General features: G+C 38.4%; 2 protein-coding genes across 2 annotated transcripts in view; one reads left to right on the plus strand and one right to left on the minus strand.

The window, feature by feature from the left end:
• LOC106138019 (E3 ubiquitin-protein ligase Ubr3) overlaps nt 1-25,417 on the plus strand; it is an 86,936-nt gene that overhangs the window by 43,874 nt on the left and 17,645 nt on the right. Inside the window, exons 11-25 of the mRNA XM_060947584.1 lie at nt 438-562; nt 1,409-1,551; nt 3,572-3,735; nt 4,137-4,270; nt 5,250-5,404; nt 10,147-10,333; nt 11,111-11,238; nt 11,627-11,701; nt 12,420-12,537; nt 13,587-13,666; nt 14,572-14,719; nt 15,661-15,796; nt 17,951-18,182; nt 18,622-18,831; nt 22,426-22,737. Coding sequence (XP_060803567.1) covers nt 438-562; nt 1,409-1,551; nt 3,572-3,735; nt 4,137-4,270; nt 5,250-5,404; nt 10,147-10,333; nt 11,111-11,238; nt 11,627-11,701; nt 12,420-12,537; nt 13,587-13,666; nt 14,572-14,719; nt 15,661-15,796; nt 17,951-18,182; nt 18,622-18,831; nt 22,426-22,737 — 2,347 coding nt within the window. The remainder of the gene's footprint in view (nt 1-437; nt 563-1,408; nt 1,552-3,571; nt 3,736-4,136; nt 4,271-5,249; nt 5,405-10,146; nt 10,334-11,110; nt 11,239-11,626; nt 11,702-12,419; nt 12,538-13,586; nt 13,667-14,571; nt 14,720-15,660; nt 15,797-17,950; nt 18,183-18,621; nt 18,832-22,425; nt 22,738-25,417) is intronic.
• On the minus strand, nt 6,628-10,056 carry LOC132902462 (uncharacterized). Its single transcript, XM_060947585.1, has 2 exons — nt 9,506-10,056; nt 6,628-8,844 (listed from the first exon to the last, which is right to left on the minus strand). Exon 2 carries the CDS (start codon nt 8,280-8,282, stop codon nt 7,200-7,202), a length of 1,083 nt encoding a protein of 360 aa, XP_060803568.1. The 5' UTR covers nt 8,283-8,844; nt 9,506-10,056; the 3' UTR covers nt 6,628-7,199.

Here is a 25,417-nt window from a genome sequence, read left to right on the forward strand (position 1 = left end):
AACTGCGTATTCACACCCTTGGTTCTCCATTAAGCAGATTGGGGTTTAACCCTCTCAAATTTTAAAAAATAAAGAAAATTCAACGTATCTTTGATACACATTTGAGAAAAAAAAATTGGCATTGTGAGAAATGACGATATCGTCCTGTATATTATTATAAAGTTGTACGTGCAAAATAAAAAAATACCTTGTGGCTGTATCCACTGAATCTAAACTAATATTAAAAAGCTGAACAGTTTGTTTGTTTGAACGCGCTAATCTCAGGAACTACTGGTTCGAATTGACATCCGTCTCTCTCCTACTTCAGTGAGCGATGCGTCTGCGCGGACATGCTACCATTCCGTCAGTATTTTCTTAAAACGTTGTCACGTTCAACTGTCGTCAGTAAACCGACTTTACTGACAACCGATTTTTTTTAACCGATTTTTTTTTCCTAGGTTTGGTGTTCGCGAATGGCTGAGCATGCTGCCGATGTCTCCCGTGCAGGCAGCCGAGCAAGACGCCATGGTGGAGGGTCTACTTACCTTCTTAGCCATATTAGTCTCTTCGCAGACCAACCTGGGTGAGTGGTCCTAGGTTCCAGCAGACCTGTCCTAGATTCGATGCCTGACAATATCGGAGATCCAAATTGCTTCACTACATATTATTAAGTCACCATGATTTCTCTGTCTGTTTGTATGCGATAATCACGGAAAGTTGTCGACGGATTTTGTTCCTGTTTGAAATGTTAAGAAGACGGTTTTCTGGGAAGATTTTTATCAATAAATACTACCCGTGTGAAGGGACGGAGCGGGTTATTTATCAACTTGACAGAATAATATTCAAGAGCGACAAAATGAAGGACCTGAATCCCAGTGCCCTAAAATATCAGGATTTCAGCTTCGCTGGATAGAAATCTCTTATTCAAAACTGACCTACCGAATACAGTTGAAACCAGTGATCGTAAAAAACTATACGTTGACTACAGATTCTTTGGGGTATCTAGAAGAGAACAGAAGAAATAGTAGAATACATACATATGGTCACGTCTATATCCCTTGCGGGGTAGACAGAGCCAACAATCTTGAAAAGACTAAATGGCCACGTTCAGCTATTTGGCTTAATGATAGAATTGAGATTCAAATAGTGACAGGTTGCTAGCCCATCGCCTAAAAAAGAATCCTAAGTTAAGCCTATCCCTTAGTCGCCCTTTACGACATCCACGGGAAAGAGATGGAGTGGTCCTATTCTTTTTTGTATTGGTGCCGGGAGGAGCCACACGGCACGGAAATAGTAGAAATAATCTATTTTTCCTCCTGACGTTAGTTCTCTCTGGAATGGAACCCGGGGTGCGTATTTTGACCACGATCCTGGTCTGGGAATAGTAGAAGCAATCAAAAGGAGTATAATATCAATTCTTCATTAACAGGTAACGATGAGCTGACCCAGTCGCGGCTGGAAGTGAGCACCCTCCTCGCGGCCGGTGACAAGACCCACTCCCAACTCCTGGAGCTGATGCCGGAGAGGTCTGGCAACGCGCACACCAGGAACTTCGAGACTGTTCTCAAAGAGGTCAGTTTTCGTACACACATACATACATATTATATACATACATCCTACTACTATTATAAAGGCGAAAGTTTGTATGGATGTTTGTTACTCTTTCACGCAAAAACTACTGAACCGATTACCATGAAATTTGGTATGTAGGTAGCTGAAGACCCAGAATAACACATAGGCTACTTTTTATCCCAGAGTTCCCGCGGGATTGATAGGGTTTCCATGCGGACGAAGTCGCGGGCGGCCTCTAGTACATACATAAAATCACGCCACTTTCCCGGAGGGGTAGGCAGAGACTACCTCTTTCCACTTGCCACGATCTCTGCATACTTCCTTCGGTTCATCCACATTCATAATATACGAGTATTATATAATCATTTCTATATCCCTTGCGGAGTAGACAAGGCCAAATAGTCTTGAGAAGACTAATAGGCCGCGTTCAGCTTTTTGGCTTAATGATAGAATTGAGATTCAGATAGTGACGGGTTGCTGGCCCATCGCTTAAAAGAAAAAACCCATGTTTATAAATGAAAATGATCTAATTAATTTAATTTGAAATTTGCAATACAAATCTTAATAAGCGGCTGTTTTTTTTGCTTGCTCGATTAGCAAGAGATAACCTTAACCTCTGTTTGATCATAAGCGGGTGTTGCCATTACAAATACCTTATAATAACATACATATATACATACATATGATCACGTCGTTATCCCTTACGGGGTAGACAGAGCCAACAGTCTTGAAAAGACTGATAGGCCACGTTCAGCTGTTTGGCTTAATGATACAATTGAGATTCAAATAGTGACGGGTTGCTAGCCATCGCCTAAAAAAATAGAATCCCAAGTTTATAAGCCTATCCCTTAGTCGCCTTTTACGTCATCCATGGGAACGAGGTGGAGTGGTCCTATTCTTTTTTATTGGTGCCGGGAACCACACCTTATAATAATACAAAAAATATTCATTATCATGGTGGCCTTTTGAGGGTCCAGTCTTGGATTCCGTGCCATTGGATCTCGTCTACCCAGCGCTGCGGTGCAAGAAATTGTAATTTATGAAATATTTTATTTTTGTCAATCAAGAGGTGAATACACCCGGTATTATTGGTATTAGAGTGCCGTGTGGTTCCCGGCACCAATGAAAAAAAGAATAAGACCACACTCCATCTCTTTCCCATGAATGTCGTAAAAAGCGACTAAGGGATAGGCTTACAAACTTGGGATTCTTCTTTAGGCGATGGGCTATCAACCTCTCACTTATTGAATCTCATTTCTATCATTAAGCCAAATAGCTGAACGTGGCCATTCGGTCTTTTCAAGACTGTTGGCTCTGTCTACCCCGCAAGGGATATAGACATGGCCATATGTATGTATGTTGATTGAATCCAACTTTGTAACATGTACATGAGCTGAAGGCGCCTCGATACTAGCAACATTTTGTCCAAATGTGGGATTTCCCAGTATTGAGATGTGTAACACGATATCAAATGTGGCAGCTTACATTTTATAATAACAATAACACATTGTACAGACAAAAATAGGTTAATTTAATTTCTTATCTGAGCACATACAAAACACCACACAAATAATTTGTATAATAATTGTTATCCCTTGTAATTATGTATATAATTTATTGAAATTTTATACACACGAGATGGATTGCAAAGTGTTGTACGGTACTCATTTAAATTACATATATACAATCACGACGGTGCCGTGTGGTTCCCGGCACCAATAGAAAAAAGATAAGACCATCCAATTTCTTTTCCGTGGATTTCGTAAAAGGAGAAGGCAAAGGCTTGGGATTCCTCTTTTAGGCGTTGGGCTAGCAACCTGTCACTATTTGAATCTCAATTCTATCGTTAAGTCAAACAGCTGAACGTGACCTTTCAGACTTTTGATGACCGTTAGCTCCGTCTTCCTCGCAAAGGATATTGACGATATTTTATGTTATGTTATGGCGTTGACAGAGCCACCACGCTGAGATTGTTGAAATTTTAATCACGCGAGCAATAAAATGAAGTCTTAATTTCCAGGTGTCGACCTACCGTCCCCCTCCAAAAGGTTCGGAGAACCTGGAACAAGGTCTGTTCGTGCCGAAGCCGATAGTTTGGGAGAAGTATTACGAGCCGCTGCACGTGCTCAGGCGCGCCGTGCACAGGAGGGACTTCCACTCGTCCATGGAGAGATTCACGGCATAGTGAGTTGTATAATATAGTCTTTATCTTATACTAGCTGCGCCCGCGACTTAGTCCGCCTAGAATAGTTATGTTGGAGAGATTCACGGCATAGTGAGTTGTGTATAGTCTTTATTTTATACTAGCTGCGCCCGCGACTTAGTCCGCCTGGAGTAGTTATTTTGGGCATCATTGAAGCCCTCAAGGATGAATGATTTGATGATGAAAAATGTAGTATGTGCCTATCTTTCCGGGAAAGAGGCGTGATTTTATGAATGTAGTATGCATTATCTATGTAGCTGTGTGTAACTCCGGCCTACCCCTCCCTGGAAAAGGCATGATTTATGCATGTTTGTGTATCAATAATTCATGTAGCTGTGTGTGTAAATCCGAAATGAAATAATAACGTCGTTTGCGCCCGCAGCGTCCGCGAGAAGCAGAAGAGCGCGGGCGGCGGCGGGGTGCCCCCGGGCGGCGGGCCCGCGCTGTGGCCCCCGCTGCGGCTGCCCCCGCCCGCGCCCCGCGGACACGGGGACCCCCGCGCTGTCGCTGCGTCAGGTACGTGTTGTGGTGTCTTTGTGTGTACGATGTTAGATATAGATGATCTCAATTTCTATCATTAAGCCAAATAGCTGTGCGTGGCCTATCAGTCGTTTCAAGACTGTTGGCTCTGTCTACCCCACAAGGGATATAGACGTGAACATATGTATGTATAGATAATAGGATACTTCATATCACGTAATAATTGTCATACCTTTTGGTTTCACAACATTGGTTGACGACAAATAAATTACTTAATTACTTAGAACTAAGTTCACTGCCGCTTCCAAAACGTCAGTGCAGAAGCGGTAACATTTTCAGATATGGACCGTCGTTGTCATCATCATCTTTATAAGATGTCTAACATCCGTAGCATGACGCCGTTTTTATTGCACGAAGAACTCGCTTTGAGATGAATTGTGAATCAAATGTGACAGGTTGCTAGTCCATCGCATACAAGAGTAATTACAAGTTTATAGGCCTATAACTTAGTCGCCTTTTACAATATCCATGGAAAAGTTATGAAGTGATTTTTATTCTAGGCCACGCTCGGGTGTTTAGCTTAATTGTCATTAAGCCAAACACCCGAGCGTGGCCTATCAGTCTTTTGAAGACTGTCGTCTCTTTGTACTTCGCATGGGACATAGACGTGAGCATATGTATATGGCAGGCCTTTAAGAGACTGTTGTCTCTGTCTATCTCGCATGGAATACAGACGTGACGATATGTATGTATGTGTGTATATAATATATGGTAGGCTTTTAAAAGGCTGTCGTCTCCGTGTACCCCGCGTGGGATATAGACGTGAGCATATACATATATATGGCAGGCTTCTAAAAGGCTGTCGTCTCCGTGTAACCCATATGGTATATAGATGTGATGATGTATGTATGCGCGCCCCACAGGCGTGACGACACGATGTATGTATGTGTGTATGTATATGTATATGTCAGTCTCCGTCTCCGTGTATGTATGTATGTGTGCGCGTGCCCCGCAGGCGTGCTGCACGGCGCGCTGCTGGCGGTGCTGCACCGCGGCGTGCACCGGCGCGCGGCCGACACGCCGCCGCCGCACGCGCCGCCCGACCACGTGCTGGCGCTGGCCGTGCACCTGCTGCACGTGGCCGCGCACCTCGCGCTCACCAACACCGCCGTACGCGTGCTAATCTGTACTTATATTATAAAGCTGAAGAGTTTGTTTGTTTGAACGCGCTAATCTCAGGAACTACTGGTTCGAATTGAAAAATTGTTTTTGCGTTTAATAGAAAATTTATAGAGGAAGGCTTTGGGCTATATAACATCACGCTGCAACTATAGAGCGAAGAAATAATGGAAAATGTGAAAAAAGAACGGGGAAAAATTATTTATCCTTGAGGGCTTCAATGATGTCCAAAATAACTATACCACGCGGACGAAGTCGTGGGCACAAATCTATTATATTATTAAAATAATTAAATCCATTTATTTCAGGCTACTGATAGGCCCGTATAATACAAGAGAAAAGACAAAATCATCCATGCTGAACAGTTTGTTTGTTTGAACGCGCTTATCTCAGGAAATACTGGTTCGAATTGAGAAATTCTTTTTGCATTGAATAGACAATTTATCGAGCACGTTGAAATTTTTCATCCTTGAGGGCTTCAATGATGTCCAAAATAACTATACCACGCGGACGAAGTCGTAGGCACAGCTAGTTACTTATATTTAAAATTCTCGTATCACAATGTTCGTTCCCGTACGAAAAGTACGGCTTGTCCCGATTCTCATGAAATTTTGTGAGCACATTGAGTAGGTCTGAGAATCGGCCAACATCTATTTTTCATACCCCTTAGTGATAAGGGTTGTCCAACTTTAACAGTTTTTAACGTTCATTAGACAAATTTTAATAGAACAACGAACATACAAACTAGAAGCGTTATTACATCTTTGCCATTAACATGACTTTTGTTAAAGTGTCCATTTTAAACCGCCTTTAAAAAAAGTGCTCTCAGTTCGTCCTATACGTTTAGTTTACGTATGTTTGTCCGCGATGACCTCGAGTTTTGCTGAACCGATTTTAATTCGGTTTACAGAAAAGTGTTTGTTACACTCAGGAGAAAGTTTCTAGACATTTAACCGACTTCAATAAGTAGTTCTCTTTTTTTTTACAAAAGTTTTTCAAAATACTCTATGCTTTTTATGTGCGCTGCCTTTTTAATTTTGGATTTTCCATATTTTGGTTGACTGGAAGAAATCCCATTGGGGATAAGTCCGCCACTGTACATATTCTTCTAAATCCAATAACTGCTTTGTAATTTGTTATATTTATTTTTATGTGCAATAAAGAGTTTACAAACAAACAAACACTTGTCGATTAACAGACAGTAAAATTATATATATATGGGTCATTCCACAAAAATCTGATTAATTCTGATTTTGTTTTGTCCTAAAGATTTTTAAGATGCTTTTGGATACTTGAGTAGTGTATATCACGTGTAATTGATTAACTATCTTACACCTAAAAGGGCCAGTCATTTTATCCTTTATTTTAGGAGAAATTTGGAGTTTTTCCAATTTAGACATCTAGGGACTGACAGCTCTAGTTAGGGACTGATTATTGGGCATCTAGGGACTGATAGGTATTCCTAGGGACTGATAATCAATAGTGATATTGTAATAAAATAAGTTGGTTATGCATTTGGAATCATATTTATTTATAAAAACAAGACAAAAAACATAACTCGTTAACACTTCATGGCAAGTATGATAGTGATATTGAAAGGAGAGTGAACACGGGGAACATGGTGAATGGAGCTTTGCATGCCTTTATGAGCAGTCAGAAACTATCCAAAAAGGCTCGACTGGCTGTGCATAGGAGCGTGTTGGTCCCGACATTTATGTATGGGAGTGAAAGTTGGGTATGGCGAAAGAAGCATGAAAGCAGAATAAATGCAGTGGAAATGAGAGCGTTAAGGAGTATGATGGGTGTGAAATTGAGTGACAGGATAAGGAACAGCGTGATAAGGGAATGTTGTGATGTGAAAGAAGATGTAGTTACAGGAATAGAAAAGGGTATGTTGAGATGGTTCGGTCATGTGGAGAGGATGAATGAAAGCAGGTTGACTAAGCAGATATACAAGGAGAGTGTGGAGGGAAAGGTCGGAGTGGGAAGACCTAGACGAACGTATCTTGATCAAATTAAGGACGTCCTGGTAAAGAGTCAGGTCAAAAGTACCCGAAACCGCCGAGTTTGTATGAAGAGAGTTATGAATGTGGATGAAGCGAAGGAAGTATGCAGAGATCGTGGCAAGTGGAAAGAGGTAGTCTCTTCCTACCCCTCCGGGAAAGAGGCGTGATTTTATGTATGTATGTATGTATTTATTGCATACTTTAAGGAAAGTAACTTTAGTAGAGCAACCGTTGCACTGTCTCAATAAGCATTTTTCGGAATAACGATTGCAACAAAGTATCTGTAATCCTGTTTGATAATTGTCGAAGTGCAGAATCTTAGATTTTTTTAAAGCAGACAATTTTAGATTCATATTTTCATGTATTATGCAGGCACAAGTATCGCGATCTGTTAGTTTAGGGGGAACAGCCCAAAATGGACGTAATCTACAAAACAGTGAATATCCAATTGTCAATGTCCTTGTTTGAAGAAACTTTTGGTGTATATTTTCCAATGAGTCTAGCAAATACCGTTTTTGTTTTTTGATTTTATTGCGAGTAATGCACTCCTTTTTGCCAGCTGCAGCGCGACTAATGCTATCGTCTTCATAAAATCTGTGAACCATTTCAACTATTAAATCTTTCTTAGTTTTCTCACTACGTTTAATAGCTTTGCGCCGAATCTTGTTATACAACAAAGAGTTAAAACCTTGTCGCCAAAGTTTATATTTTTCTACTTTGGGACCAGACAAAAGTTGTTTGAAGTTGGATTTTTCTTGATGAGATCGAGCTTTTGAAATATTCTCTGTAATTTGAGCTTGCAAAATTTCACCAAAGAAAGCCTTTTTGACCAGTTCTCTACTTTGGTTAGGATCTTCTGCCATTTGTTCTATTTTACTTTTAGGTGTGAGCAATTTCTTCGCTTTCTTAATTTTTCGTTTCAGTCTACTGTATTTCTTCTGTTGAGTATTAAGTTTCTTCTTTAACTTATCAATAAGTGCACATTTTTCCTGTAACACTTTATTTCTTATCTTCCGTTGATGTCGACTTCTTCTTTTAGCTTCCACTTGTCTAAGGTCTTCGTTATTGTTATTAATGATCTGTGGTTCTGGAGCTATATCTTCTTCATTTTCAGATGTAGGTGGCGTATTCTAAGCAACATAATTCTCACAGTCTTTTGTAATTGTTTTCTTCTTTCTGTAATCAGTAGAATATTTTTTCCATTTTTTTCTAATTTTTCTCTGCTTGCGTGGGGTCATATCCTGAATAGACTTACGTTATCCCTTCTCTTTCTTTTTTAAATATTTCTGTCTTTCTTTCTCTTTGTATTCTGCCAACAGAATTGGATCACTCTTGATTTTTTCCAATCGAGCTTTTGCGGCGGCTGATTTTTTAAGGGCTTTATCCTCTTTGGACAATTTTGGTTTCTTTTTTGGTGGCATTTTTCTGCAAAATGGAAAAATTCATTCATGCTTAATTATATGACCAACAACCACAAACACATTATAATTATTCTAAACTCAAAATAAAAAAGCCAATCATTAAATGTAGTATTATTCATTTTATTTGTTCCGCCGCTTCTTCTACACATGCGCTTTGGAAGCGGTAGTAGTTATAATTAGATTTAAGTTATGTGACGTCAATAAGTGATACCTTGTATCCAATTTTGAAAATAAATCTATTCTATTCTATTCTATTAAAGATATAAAATGTTTATTAAAATGAATAATACTGCATTGATATTAACAACATAAAAAAAGTCATTTAGGGTTAAGTTTCTTATATAAAATAAGACTTTTTTGTCCCCTAATATCTTTTCACAAAGTTTCTAGTTCATTTCGCTTTTAATCTAGATTTAAATATTTTGTTAATATCACAATATATAATTATCGTCATTCCCTAGCTATATCCGTCAGTCCCTAGCAAAGTTAAAAGCTAGGGCCTGATGGTCCAGGGACTGACGATTTGGAGTAAAACTTAAGACAAATGCAGGTTAAAACTCTAATTCAAGCTGTTCAAAACGATGTATCGTAGAAGACCGAAAAATCACACGTAAATATTGTTTAATTATCATCAATTACCTATTATGAACAATAAAACTACTCACCGAGGGAATGACAAAGTGACTGGATCCACACGTGTTTCCGCAACAACTGCCGCGTTCGCACTAATTTACAAAATGGCCGCCTCTCAGCGACTATGGTCTATGGATAAATTGGTGTCGTACTATTAAATCGAATACATGTCATTCACTCTTTATTCATATTTGTGCGCGAAATTTTAAAATCTTGGTCTGGCTAGGGAATGACGTATTAAATCGAGGACACTTTATTAACTTTAAAAAATCGTTTTATTTTTTATTTAAACTACAAAATATGAATAAAATTTGGTGTAAATATGATAAACTAGACAGTGGTTAAAGCAAATAAAGTATACAGTTGATGTATCTATAAATATGTGTGCCCAAACATAAAATTTTGGAGTGCGGACATGCCTAGGGACTGATATTTCGGGGACTTAATGAGAGATTTCAAATTTATTTTAAATATATATATTCCTAAATATATCAGTACTAAATAAAACACATTTCGAGCTGTTATTTAACAATTTTGTTACAAAATATTACTAATTGTACTATGTGAAAGGTGTTGCGGACAATGAGTGGTACTATTTTTGTGGAATGACCCATATCTATGTACTTAATTGATTTTCGGGGATTATTTTAAAATTGTATTTTTCCGTGTGCAGCGCGACATGTGCGTGGCGGAGTCGGCGGCGTCGGCGCGGCCGGCGCGGGTGGCGGGCGTGCCGCTGCTGGGCGCGTTCGCGGGCGCCGCCGTGTGCGACAACGCGCGCGCCGTGGTGGCCGCCGTGCCGCGCGCGCCCGCCGCCGCCGCGCCGCAGGCGCACTACCCGGCGCACTACCATTCTGATAGTCAGTCGCTATTTGATTAAACCTAATCACTTTCCATTGTGACGGCCTCGCACTGGAGGTCCCCCGGGTTCGAATCCCGGTCAGGGCATGTTGAGGAAAGAACTTTTTTCGATTGGTCTTGGATGTTTATCTATATAAGTATGTCGTTGAGTTAGTATCTCGTAACACAAGTCTCGAACTTACTTCGAGGCTAACTCAGTCTGTGTAATTTGTCCCGTATATATTTATTTATAATAATACGTGTTAATTGTACTAGGTGCCGGCACTAAAGAAGGGCCATTCCAACTCTTTCCTTTAGATGTCAAAAAACGCGACAATACTTAGGCTTAACTTGGGATTCTTGTTTTAGGAAATGGGCTTTTAGTCAAACAGCTACACGTAGGCCACGTTCAGTCTTTTCAAGACTGTTCGTTTTGTCTACCCCACAAGAGATATAGACGTGATTATATGTATTTATGAATGTATAATAAGTGAAAGCAGAGAGTGCAGTGAGAACGTTAGATTGTTTCTTGTGGATAAAATTTTAGTTCAGTTTCCATCGTATCTTTTTCCATTTCCATTCGTGAAATAAAAAAGAGAAATCTTCTAGCATTTTTCGAACACTCACTGAATACACAAATTTATCCTGTCCAAAGTTTATATTCGCCAAAAATTATAGATCCGGGCCAGTTGACCTCATCATGGTCCTTCGAGCCGGATCAATTATTAATTCAATTGCTAATCTAATCAATGGTTAACTTTATTGTAACTTTTGAAAATTCCCGTTTCCTCCCGCAGGTGACACAGAATGGGAACCACCACCGCCTCACAGGTCCCCTATACACAAAGCAGAACTACCTGCCGCCAGCTCCGCGTCACAGCTCAGTACCACCGACACGGCGCTCGTGGTACCACCATCGCTACAGGTGAGTACCACCTCGAGATCCCCACAGCACAAAGCAGAACTACCTTTCGCCAGCTCCGCCTCGCAGCTCAGTATATGGTGTGGTCTTATTCTGTTTTTATTGGTGCCAGGAACCGCATGGCACATAGATCACGCGTAAAGAGACAACAAACAAACAAGTGCGCTCGTCTGTGACACCAGAGGTCCCGGCTTCGATTCCCAGTCAGGTCATGATAAGAAACAAACTTTCTCTGATTGGCCTGGGTTTTGGATGTTTATTTTTATAAGTATTTATTATAATATTTAGTATCTTTGGGTTAGTATCTCGTAACGCAAATCTCGAATTTACATCGAGGCTGACTCAATCCGTGTAACGTGTCTCGTGTATATTTATTATTTTTATTATGCAGGTGGCTAGAGAAGATTCAATGCCAGACGACCAATCCGATGCTGGGGGAGACGCCCCGCACATCAGAGCTTTGGAGGTATGACACTGTTGAATCTTATGTAACTTTATTTTTGTTTTTGTTCTAAGAGATGGCGGTGTGCGATATTATTACGCGCTATGGTTTGTCCCTTGTCATGCATATAGTGTTTTTGATAAGTGATATTTTGATGGCCTTAACTTTTTTAAACCCATACATTACACGGTCGTATCAAATTGAAGTTTTATTTGTTTCAGTTGAAACCTGTTTGTGTTTTTTGACAGTCAGCCGATTGTTCAGTCACAATTTTTTTTATTTATTTGTTTTCAGGCAGATATTGAATTCTTTTAAATTTTATTGGAATCCCTGTAGCATCTTGGATTTAATGTAAATGAGCAGAGTAACTTGACGGACTTGTAATTTCGACTTTTTGATTCGACAAGAGAACCCCTCACTTTTTATTTTTTACAAAAACGCGCGCTGTTTTATCTAATTAGCGCCATCTATGTTTTTGCACGTATACTAATCTGTTAGGACGACACACGTTATGTTTGAGCAGGATTATTGGATTTGTTTATATTACATCAATGAGTACCTGGTTGACCGAGCGGTGCTCGATGGACGTCAGTAAAATCACTTAACAACCGCACCGTTCCCTATCGATATTCTACTTTTTGGAATTTGGTTAAATTTCTTACGCTTACACTTAGGTATTGTATACAAATATTGCTCGTTTTATAGTAGGCACAGGATATTAATTGTATTGTGTTTGCAACAGGAGGGCGAGTCGCGGTCGGTGCTGTCGGCGTCGCCGTCGCTGTCGGCGTCGCCGGAGCCCGACATCGGCATGACGCTGGCGCTCGCCGGCAGCGCCGACCGCCCGGACACGGACTACGGTAAACACCTTCATATCGTATCTTACATACTTGTTCGTCTAGTTTTATTTCTTTTTCATATTATGACAATGTCATGTCTGTACATCTAGTGTCCAATAGATTGTTGAGCAAACATCACGTTTTTTATTCCGAAAATTCAAACACAAGCAAATATATACAACTTTTAACAATTTCTACAATACTTCTATATCCCTTGCGGGGTGAACAGAGGCGACAAACATGAAAAGATTGATGGGCCACATTCAGCTGTTTGGCTTAATACACAAGGTTCAGCATTTGAATGTCTTATTCCTGAGATTGGAAAATATTAAAATACGTACAAAATCCTCTTTTGAAACCGTTTAGTGTGAACGAAATCGATTGACACACTACAATCTTATATAAGGCTTGCCCGTATATACATAAAGGAACTTATACATCTAAAGCGAAATAGTCGTTTTAGGCCCAACAGTCAATGTAATTTTTTTGATGTACATATATACAGATAAAATAAATAAATACACGGGACAAATTACACAGATTGATATAGTCTCGAAGTAAATTCGAGACTTGTGTGACGAGATACTAACTCAACGATACTTTATATTTTATGATAGATACTTATATAGATAAACATCCAAGACTCAATAGAATAGAATATTTATTTGTTTTTGGCTAGGGTTTACAAAAGGTGTAAAACATAACATATTTCCTCCTGGTCTGCCATTAATTATAGCATGCAAATTATCAGGTTAATCAGAGGAAGATTGCTTCTTATCATGCCCTGACCGGGAATCGAGTCCGGGACCCTTTGGTGTCACTGACAAGCGCACTACCGCTGCGTCACATAGGCCTATTTAACTGCTCATCATAATCATAGAAACACCTTCGTATCATCCCAACTGATATTGTGTGAAAGTAAATTTGTTTGTTTCTTTGTTGTCTCTTTACGCGTTAACATCTGAACCGATCTTTTTAAAATTTTGCGTATATATAATGAAGAGCCTGAGGAATAGATATAATGAAAGAAAATGATGACACGTGTGGCTAACATAGTTGATGCAATACAGAGATGTCGGCGCCCGAGTGGCCTGCGCTGCCCGCGCCGCCCGCGCGCTGCCCGCCCGCGCGGCCCTCCACCAGCACGCAGGTGAGCCACTCTACTCTACCTCTACCTCTCCTCTACCTCTACCTCTCCTCTACCTCTCCTCTACCTCTACCTCTCCTCTACCTCTACCTCTCCTCTACCTCTACCTCTCCTCTACCTCCACCTCCTTCCTCACCGCTCTGGAGAGGAGCCCGGGGAGTCAATTTTAATTTATTTTAGTCATTGTTATAAGACACTTCATATCTATACTAATATAATATAACTGAAGAGTTTGTTTGTTTCTTTGTTTGAATGCGGTAATCTAAGAATTTTTCAATTCGAACCAGTAGTTCCTACTAGTTCGAATTGAAAAATTCTTTTTGCGTTGAATAGACCATTTATCGAGGAAGTCTTTAGGCTATATACGAGTAACATCACGCTGCAACTATAAAGAGCAAAGCAATAATCGAATATGTGCAAAAAAACGGGGAAAATTTTTCATCCTTCAATGATGTCCAAAATAACTATTCCACGCGGACGAAATCGCGGACACAGCTAGTCACTTAATAATTGTCATATCTTTTGGTTTCACAACATTGGTTGACGTCAAATAAATTACTTAAAACTAAGTTTGCTGCCGTTTCCAAAGCTTCAGTGCAGAAGAAGCGGGTAACAAGCTGCACTGCAGCATTTTCTTATATACCTTTGACCATGGACCCTGAATTTGGGTGAGTCAGGTTTTTTTTTACACGAATCGAATCTCGATCATCATGGTTACACATACATATGCTTGAATGTGCAGGTTTCCTCACGATTTTTTCCCTCCCTCACCACACTCGTGGACGGATAATTATCATTTATTCCTTGAATATTAAAAGTCCTGACGAGAAAGAAGTTTAGTTCATTTCTTTTGTAAAAAAGAACATATGTATAAAATTGTAAAATAACATCATTTTTAAACATTACAGATGCAAATTCACAATCAACAAGCGGACGAATCGATTCCCGTGAACGAATCGATCATATCTCTACTGCTCAAACTCCACTCGCAACTCTCCGGCCGCCTCGACTCGTTCTCCCTCGAGGAACCTGAGCCGGAGTCACATGAGCTAATCGGTATGAAAAACATTTATTTTCAAGATATAAAGCATCACTTTATGATTATAATAAAATTTACTTTGATCTTATATATACTGTCTCGACCCATTCATTCGAAAACATTAGAATTGGACACTTCAAGGATGCGCAGTAGCAATTTTTTAATTTTTAAATATCTGCGCAGTGTTCATAGATTAGAATTTTGTTTAACTTTAGTGTCGGGCACACAGAGTCATTAACAGCGGGTACCACAGGATCCTTCTCCATTTTTTCTCTAAGAAGAAATAAACTAATAAAATAATAAATACATTAACAGTACCGTGTGGTGGTGCCCAGCACCAATAGAAAAAAAGAATAGGACTACTCCATCTCTTCCCCACGAATGTCACTCACTAAAAAAAAACACTCACCTCAATTTTATGCACACTGGATGCAAATTCATTTGTAACTTATTAGTAATTTCTGTTTATTTCGTAAATTCTTTATTAAGTACATTTTATTTTTTGTCAACACCTCTTATAAATTCTCTTATCTTTTCTATCATCTTTTTCATTAAAACTATTAATTTTAATCACGCAGCCTGGTTGACCCTCTTGTGGCAACTTTCTGTTTAAAAATTAATATTAATCTGTGAATAACGCTGTGGGTTATATAATTACTTACTCATGTTATATTTAATTATAAGTTATTTAAGACCTATTATATAACTGTTTGTTGTTCCTAAATAAAAAAAAAAAAAAAAAAAAAAAAAGAATGTCGTAAAAGGCGACTAAGAGATTGGTTTATAAACTTAGGATTCTTCTTTTAGACGATTTGCTAGCAACCTGTCACTATTTGAATCTCAATTCTATCAACAAACCAAACAGCTGAACGGTGGCCTTTCATTCTTTTCAACACTGTTGGCTCTGTCTACCCAGTAAGGGATATAGACGTGATGATATATATGTATGTATAAACAGGTGACGGCCCACATTTCATCGGAGCAGTGCTACATAAGTTGGCACGTTTGGACGCGCGATGCGCTGCCGCCATACAGCACGTGAGGAGCACGCTGTGGCCGCATCAGAGGGAACGCCAGGCCGAACAGAAAGCAAGGTCAGTGGCCTCTGTACTATATACTAGCTGTGCCCGCGACTTGGTCCGCGTGGAATAGTTATTTTGGGCATCATTGAAGCCCTCAAGGGTGAATATTTTTTTTTCCCGAATTTTCATCTTTTTACATTTTTTCTTCGCTCCTAATGGTTGCAGCGTGATGTTGTGATATAGCCTTAAGCCTTCCTCGATAAATGGTCTATTCAACACAAAAAAAAATTATCAATTCGAATCAGCAGTTCCTCAGATTAGCGCGTTTAAACAAATAAACAAACTTTTCAGCTATAATATTAGTATAGATTACAGTGAAAGTTACGAGTCTAAAGTCCGTTTGTTGTATGGAATAGAATAGAATAGATTTATTTTCAAAATTGGATACAAGGTATCACTTATTGACGTCACATAACTTAAATCTAATTATAACTACTACCGCTTCCAAAGCGCATGTGTAGAACAAGCGGCGGAACAAACTACACTGCAGCATTTTCATCGGACGTCAATTTACAAATATAGATCTCTTAAATCTAAATCGTGGACGAATGCACATTGTCTACATTAAAAAACATGAATGAATGTAGAACTGATTATGTCAATACGAATATTTCGTCAAATAAAATAAATATAAAATAAAATATGTATATACTGTACAAATAATGTCAAGATCATGTCAAAAATACACAAGCATTTAAGAGGCCATTATGTCCAGCTCGGGCCACACATGTTTATCATTAATATAATCCTCCGTGCTGTAATAGGCTTTCCTACAAAGCTCAACTTTAATATACTTTTTGAATTTTCTATCATTCATTTCAAGAACACTTTTTGGTAATTTATTATAAAATCGTATACAATTAATCAGAAATGATTTCCCTACCTTAGCCAGCCGATGTGCTGGGATCGACAACTTGTAATTGTTCCGCAGTGATCTACTAGTACATTCACCTACTTTTTGAAAGAGTCTTAAGTTTTTCCTAACATGTATGATGTTATCGAATATGTATTGGGAGGGCAAAGTTAAAATACTTAGGTTTTTGAAAAAATACTTAGGTTTTTGAAAAAATCTCTAAGCGAATCTCTTTGTTTAAGACCGTAGATAGATCGAATTGCCCTTTTTTGTAAAATGAAAATAGTTTTTATGTCTGCTGCTGATCCCCAAAGCAGTAGACCATATGACATTAAACTATGATAATAACCAAAATATACTAGCTTAGCAGTTGCCACATCCGTCAAATGCCTAATACGACGAATAGCGTATGCTGCAGAACTAAGCCTTTTAGAAAGTTTTAAAATGTGAGCATGCCATTTCAAATTTGAATCTAATGTTATTCTTAAGAAAGTAGTACTATCAACAAAATCTAATCTTTTACTACTTATACTAATATCCACATTTGCCTGCCGCACATTGGGAAGTGTAAACTTAATGCATTGGGTCTTATTTGCATTTAACAGTAAGTTGTTGATTGTAAACCAGTTAGAAATGGCGGCTAAAGTGCTATTCAAATCATCACAGATTTCGCTACGGCGGTTCATTTTAAAAATTAGTGACGTATCATCTGCAAACAACACGATGCCAGTCTGTTTCTCAATCATGCAAGGCAGGTCGTTGATATATACCAGAAAGAGAAAAGGTCCCAAAATGGAACCTTGCGGTACCCCAATTTTTACCGTCGTTCCTCTCGATTTTGTATTATTTAAATCTACCGTCTGTAATCTATCACTAAGATATGATTTAATTAGTTCAACGGCAGCAGTGTCGAACCCGTAATGAGCGAGCTTGAGCAGAAGAGTTCTATGATCTACGCAATCAAATGCTTTGGTCAGATCGCAAAACACGTCGATGGCATCCCATGCATTGAGAATATGAGTGACAAGAGCCACACCTGCATATGTTTCACACAAAAGGATCCCATATTTCATTAGTGCAATAAACAATATTGAACAGATAACACAGATTGAGTTAACCTCTAAATAATTTGACGAGACTTGTGTTACGAGATAGTAACGTAGAGATAGTATATTTCATAATAAATACTTATGTAGATAAACATAGGCTAAGGCCAATCAGAGAAATGTGCAATCATTTAAGTATTTATTTATTTATTTATTGACGGTTATTAAAGTTTATCTTGATGAGATGAGCTATCCGAATGAACGCAGGGAGCGGCAGGAGAAGGAGGAGCGGTCGCGGCGCGCGCGCGAGCGCCAGCAGCAGCTGATGCGCGAGTTCGCGCGGCGCCAGCAGCAGTTCCTGCGCAGCGCGCGCGCCGCCGGCTGCGACGCCATGGACTGGGACGACGGCGCCGTGCAGCGCGACTACGACTGCGTCATCTGCAACACCACCGCGCCCACGCGCGCCGACGACCCCATGGGGCTGTGCGTGCTGCTGCAGGTGGGTGGCGTGCGCTTGTGTACATGGGATCGTGTGAGTTGTATTAACACGAAGTAAGTTCGAGACTTGTGTTACGTGATACTTACTCAACGATACTAATATAAATACATATTCAGATATACATATAAAGTCAGAAAAATATGATTTATCATCATGCCCTGGCCGGAATTTGAACGGTGGACAAATTAACGGCGGTATAAGAAATTTTTATTATCATAATTTGTTAGCTGTACACTAAGAAAGTACACTTTTAATATATATTTAACACTCTTATTCGGTTGGTACAAATGTGTTAATATGGCACTGTGAATCTAGATCCCATTCTCCTTTAAGTCAATAACTCCAGTCTACCATCAGACTCTTTGCATATTTCTCCAAACACGGCATATGTAATTTATATAATTTATCTCCATTTAAATAAATTTGTTTTCACTTCCAGTCCACGTCCGTGCTCGGCCACCGGCGCCGCGCCGGCAGCGGCAGCGCCAGCGCTATATCGGGCGCCAGCGCCGCTAGCGCCACTAGCGCCGACGGCGCCGCGCTGCCGCTCTCAGAGGCTGAGAGAGCGCGGCTGTCGGCGCAGAGGGACGCCACGGCGGCCGCTCACCATTATAGGCTCAGGGATGACCTTCACGACCACTTTGATAAGGTATCTTTTCTACTGCATATATACTAGCTTACACCGTGATAAGTAACCTATATCCTCCTCTGTGCTCCACCACTATATGTGTTTAATACAGAACTATTTTATGATCTTTGTCGGAACTTGTTTTGAAAGAAATTAAAACTGCACTTTCTGATATAACTCACTGAACTTATATTTGGTTTATACATTAGGTATTAACATCCATCAAATTATAAAAAGTGAACTAAATTATATATATTTTAACATTGTAAGATACGCTCTTCGGACTTTTTAAATATTTTATGCAATATTCTATTTTTGTTCTTTTTTTTTCTTAGTGGCCAGCAGTACTACTTTCAAATTACTGTACATGCCGCCTCCCAAGGACATCTATTGGCAAGTTGAGATGTCCTTCACAAATAAACAACCTAAATTATTAAATTGATGAACCATAACTGTATTTACAATTATGCAGTGTAACATAAAAAGGTACTTTAATCTATTCACTCATTTTGGTCTTTTGTTGTCTTAAATCTAATAGGTAGATAATCTTTATAATTCTAATGGACTTCTTATTCCATGAACATAACGACATGCCCAACCTCTAATTTTTATGCTAACTTTATTTACATTATTTACAACACCAGAAATTAGCCAACCAAAAACTGTTTCTTGAGCAATCAGATCACCTTCACAATTTTTTAATAAACCTTCTTTAATTATATAACTGTAAATATCTGCCCCTAAAATCATATCCACTTGACTAGACCTATTGAAATCTGGATCAGCAAGATGTTGATCTAACCAATAAAAATATTTTTTATCAATGTCTTTATTTGGTAAGTTGGAAGTTATATTTTTAACAATGTGTGCATCGATTTCAATATCAAAACGACAGACATTTGAATGAATAGGTAACTTAACTATATGATTAATATTAATTGTTTTATCATTTCCTAAACCGGAAACAGATCCACTTGCAGGTATCTTTTTAAGACACAGTTGTTGTACTGCCGCTTCTGTTATAAAACATGACTCAGAAGCCTGGTCTACAAGGGCACGTAGCACTCGGGGTTCACCAGTTTCGGATCGGGTGTGGACTATAGCAGTGGGCAATATTATTTGTTTTGACTTTATTTGTTTACAGGGACCCACTGACTCATTTTGTAATTGACTTGCTACATTTACTTGAGACTTTATGGTGTTCCTTGAACTATACATTTCCGATTGATCGGTATGCAAAAGTGAATGATGTCGTCTTTTACATATTTGACACGTACTAGGTTTCTTACAATTAACTAACGTGTGATTACCACCTAAGCAATTATAACAAATATTGTTCTTATTTACAAATTCTATCCTGTGCTCTAACTTAAGTTTGGAAAACTTTTTACAAAAACATAGTTTATGTGTTTGAGAACAATACTCGCACAGCAATCTGAACTGAACTTTAGTAAACATTGACTTTGAACTATTTAAATTATTTGATCTATTGGGCTTATGATTTTCAATACTGGTTTCCACGCATTCCAAAGCTCTAAACCGGTTTTCAATAAAATACTGAAACTTTTCGAACGTCGGTAATTCATTTGCATCGTAACTAAATGCACTCAGCTCCCACTGCTTGCGACTCTCCGGGTCCAGTTTCTCAGCAAGAATGTGAACAATGAGAATGTCCCAAGTACTTACATCAATTCCTAAATTTTTTAGAGCACTCAGACAATCACAAGTCGTATCTAAAAGCTGTTTTAATACGGTACCTGATTCTTTTAATATAGTATTTTGCCCGAATAATCTTTTAAGAATACTGGTAGCCAACTGTTTTTTGTTATTATACCTCCTTTCTAATTTATCCCAGCATAACATATAATTTGAACTTGTGATGGGAACATGCCTTATCAATTGTTCAGCTTCCCCTGTGAGGTGACCTTTGAGATAATGCAGTTTCTGTACATTATCGAGTGATTCGTTGTGATGAATAAGTGACATGAATAGATTTCGAAATGTAGTCCATTCTGTATAATTGCCTGAGAAAACAGGTATGGTAAGTTTCGGTAACTTAACAGAAGAAGCTGATTTATTTAAATTACAGGGAGACTCTGCCGAAGAATGAACCATACATAATGCTTTTAATGTAATTTTCATTTGTGTTTTGCAGGCTGTATAAATATCCGCGACCTCATCATATATACAATTACTTACATAGTCTGTACTTTCTAGTTGTTCTGGATTTGAAATAATGTACAATTTGATGTCATTTTCTTTATATAAATTCCAATCCTGCTGCAAATTGTTTAATACAACCTCTACATACTCTGGGGTTATATTCTCCTGTGGATAATTTTTAAATTTAACGAATGACCTTGTTATTTTTGATTTAAGTTTTGCCTGCAAATTAAGTAATCCTTCCATGACATTTACAAAATGATAAACAGTCACAACGTGATATAAATGTAATTTATATAGATACACCTAGTACCTGTACTAAATGATTTCTCCGTCTTATAATTACACTATATACATTTATGTCGGTGGGTATAAAATCTGGATATTTCTTGAACGGCTATGTAATTTTTATAATTATGTTTTACAAATGTACTCACAATTTTCACTGCTATACACAAATCTTCTTCCTAATGTTTGCACTGAACAGATTGTAGACACCCGGTGTACGCGTACCTATTCTTCACGAAGAACTAGTTCATTTACCTCTATCAAGGTTGTCAATAATCCCTCTTTGCCATATTCTATTATAGAAATAACTGTTGTAGTGCAAAAAGAGAAGCAATTCAGTTTTCTTGTTACTTCAGAGTAGAATATGCACTTACGAATTTGTAAGTAAATAAAAACAAAAGATGCTGCACTTATGTATTCTACATAATGTCATATGTTATGTACGCCACAATTATATTGTAAAAATATTTTAAACGAAAGTTAAAACACCAAAGAGCTGGAAAATTATGTGGCTCGATTGAGGACCAATGTTTAATACAGAACTATTTTATGATCTTTGTCGGAACTTGTTTTGAAAGAAATTAAAACTGCACTTTCTGATATAACTCACTGAACTTATATTTGGTTTATACATTAGGTATTAACATCCATCAAATTATAAAAAGTGAACTAAATTATATATATTTTAACATTGTAAGATACGCTCTTCGGACTTTTTAAATATTTTATGCAATATTCTATTTTTGTTCTTTTTTTTTTCTTAGTGGCCAGCAGTACTACTTTCAAATTACTGTACAATATGTATGCGAAATATCATAGTTTTTTGGCGGTTTTGATGAGAAATAGGGACAAACAAACACATTTTCACATTAATAATATTAGCAAAGATACTTACAAGGAAATGTTGTCCTATTTGGAACCAGCATGGTATGCGCGATGCCGTTATTATCGCGCGTTATACTATGACTGTTTCGCTTTTCATTATGTCGTGAAAAGGGACAGCTATAGTGGTATAATTACACCACAGCGGAGACGACACGATTGATCCATGTTTTGGTGAATGTCAAAATTTCAACTGACAATAGAAACATAATGTCTCACCACATACGAAATATTATTCTTATTTCTGAAATAAATTGTTCTAAAATTAATATTCTTATGCAGGAATCGTGGCTGATGAGCGTGAGCGTGGGCTGGGAGGGCGGAGTCCACGTGCAGTCCTGCGGGCACCACCTGCACCTCCGCTGCCTGCAGCTGTACCTGCGCAGCCTGGCCGCCCCCCAGCGGCCGCACAACCTCCACGTGGAGAGGGGGGAGTTCCTCTGCCCGGTCTGCAGGCAGCTGGCCAACACCGTGCTGCCGTTGGCCCCGCCCCCGCCGAGAATCCCGCCCTCCATTGCCGGAAATGTCACGTACAGTTACAACGAGCTGGCGCAGCAGATACAGAGGATGTTGGAGGAAGACAGACCTTCTCCGGTGAGTTCTTATTTACGTTTCTCTTCGGCCGTTTAAATTTAATACTACTGTTTTATATTACTCAGGCTGTAAGTCTGCGAGTGTTGTGAAAGATATATTATTCTTAAAAAAAAATAATTTTGTAGGAGCTAATATTCTACCTTGGGGTGCACCGTTGTAAATTTTTACTCAATGTACGGTTGAATAAGGGTTACTATGGTTTGTACTACTCTTTAAAGGAAAACCAACGTGTAGACGGGATGATTGTTTATTTGCAACTGATTCACATAATGACAACTCCTATCAATTGGACAATGCATTTGAACATCGAACATTCCGCCCGCCAAAGGGCTGTTACAGGCCTTTAAATAACAAAAATAATGAAAGAACATGTTATTCTTAGAATCAACATTTGCATAAAGTACCTAACAGCTATAATAAACTTTAAACAAAAAGTATATAAAACTCAATATTAATTATTTAACTTTCTTCTAACAATTTATAAGTGAAACCTACATGCAATATTGTAACTAAATAATGAAATTAACTTAGTCTTTTCGTTAAATGAAACTAAACATGGAAATATTTATATAAGCTAAACAAAGTTCATTATTCACTATCAATAGGTAAAAGACATAACTTAGTGATAGGTCTTTTCTGTCGTTTGGCACAAATTGAATATCGATGAATGCAGGTTTTTACTGTTCTTTTAGCATTGATAATCCAGTACCTTTCCCTCAGAAATGTCAACATTAATTGAATTCCGCCGTGTAATGTCTTTACATGAGCATCTGCCACAAGAAGTAATGTTAAAGGATTCTTTGCACTTAATATTATAGGGTGCTTCTTTGAGTTATTCAAATTAGCATGGCGAATCCTACCGCCCACCCTGAGAATATTATTTGCGTCTATGAAAGGATGTAAGGATTTAAGATTGCTTCTCCTTTTAACCCTGCCTCTTTTCCTTAGATCAACCATTTCTTCTTCAAAATCCTTTTTCTGTATAATTCTTATGCACACATCGAGTGCGCTTTCCAACTCTTCCGTTGTTATAGGTACATCTAAAGTTTGAACTCCATAACTTTTATATTTCAGAAATCTTTTGCAGTAAGTTATTGTTTTTAACAGTTCTATCAACGTGTCAAAATCTTCAAATTTGGTAAGTAAAAATTCTTTATTATCTTTATCATCTTCTATATAATTATCTTGTACTTTAGTATTTACTAATATATCTCTTCTTATCTCTAATTCTGTTATTAAGTTGTTCATTTTCTTCACAGGTAGCTCTTCATTCTTCAGCCAGTTTGGTCCCTGCCACCACAATAGATTGTTTTGTAAATCAGGTAGTAATAAACCTCTAGAAGCCAGGTCAGCGGGATTCTCATCAGTTCGGATATGATACCATTTGTTTCCAATGTTGTCTAAAATTGTAATCACTCTATTTCTGACGAAAGTTTGCCATCGAATCGGATCCCCTTCCAACCATGCTAAAACTATCGTGGAGTCAGTCCATGCAAAAAATTGATCTTTAGGTATTCGAGTAGCTTCACTAATTTGTTTCAGCAATTGCGATAAAAGAACTGCACCACACAATTCCAGCCTCGGTAAAGATACTGGCTTAACTGGCGCAACTCTTGTTCGAGCAGCGATGAGGCTTATCTTAAAATTTCCATCATTAGTTCGGGCTCTAAGGTAAGCAACTGCTCCATAAGCTTTATTAGACGCATCGCAATACCCATGCACAGTGACCTCATTTAAATTGTCTTGAGTAGTGTTCATCCATCTCTTTAATTTTATTTGTTTCAGGTGTTCATAACTATTTCTTATATTAATCCATTCCTCTTTTGTTTCAGAATCGATATCATCATCCCAGCCGACTCCTTTTAACCATAACTTTTGTATTAATATTTTTGCAGGAAGCAATGCAGGGGCCAGCCAACCGAGCGGATCGAAGAGGCGTTGGATCTCTGCTAATATAGTTCTTTTATTTATGACTTTTTCTAAATGAGGCAACTGAAAATGATACTGAAACACGTCTTCCCCCATATTCCAGGAAACTCCAAGTGCTTTAGTCATCCCATCTAACTTGATATCTAGTTTTACTTTTATACTTCTGTTAGACGGCTTAATCTGTTTAAGAAATTCTGAGCTATTAGATGTCCATTTTTGTAGATTCATACCTCCTCTTTTAAGAATTTCAGCTATATTCATCGCTGTGTCTAAAGCTTCAGGCACAGTATCTGATCCAGACATCAGGTCATCCATATAAAAGTCTTCGTGGATCGTTTTTGCTGCCACTGGATGTTCCTTGCCTTCATCTTTTGCGATTTGTTGGAGCGTCTTCACCGCCAAGTAAGGAGCACAAGCTGTGCCGAAAGTAATTCTTAAAAGGCGATAGTCTTTTATTGTTCCAGTGGAGTCTCGCCAGAGGATGCGTTGAAAGTCTGCGTCTTCTTTTGTTACTAAAATTTGCCTATACATCATTTGGACATCTGCCGTAAAACAAACTCGTTTCATTCTCCACCTTATAATAAGCGATCTCATATCTTCCTGTATTTGTGGTCCAACCATCAGTTCATCGTTAAGAGATACGTGATTTGAACCTTTTGATAATGCATCAAACACTATACGGACCTTAGACGTATCTCTATCTAGTTTTATCACTGCGTGGTGAGGAAGATATACTGCTGGATTGTTCTTT

Source organism: Amyelois transitella, chromosome 13 (genome assembly GCF_032362555.1).
Source record: "Amyelois transitella isolate CPQ chromosome 13, ilAmyTran1.1, whole genome shotgun sequence".
Classification (NCBI taxonomy): Eukaryota; Metazoa; Arthropoda; class Insecta; order Lepidoptera; family Pyralidae; genus Amyelois; species Amyelois transitella.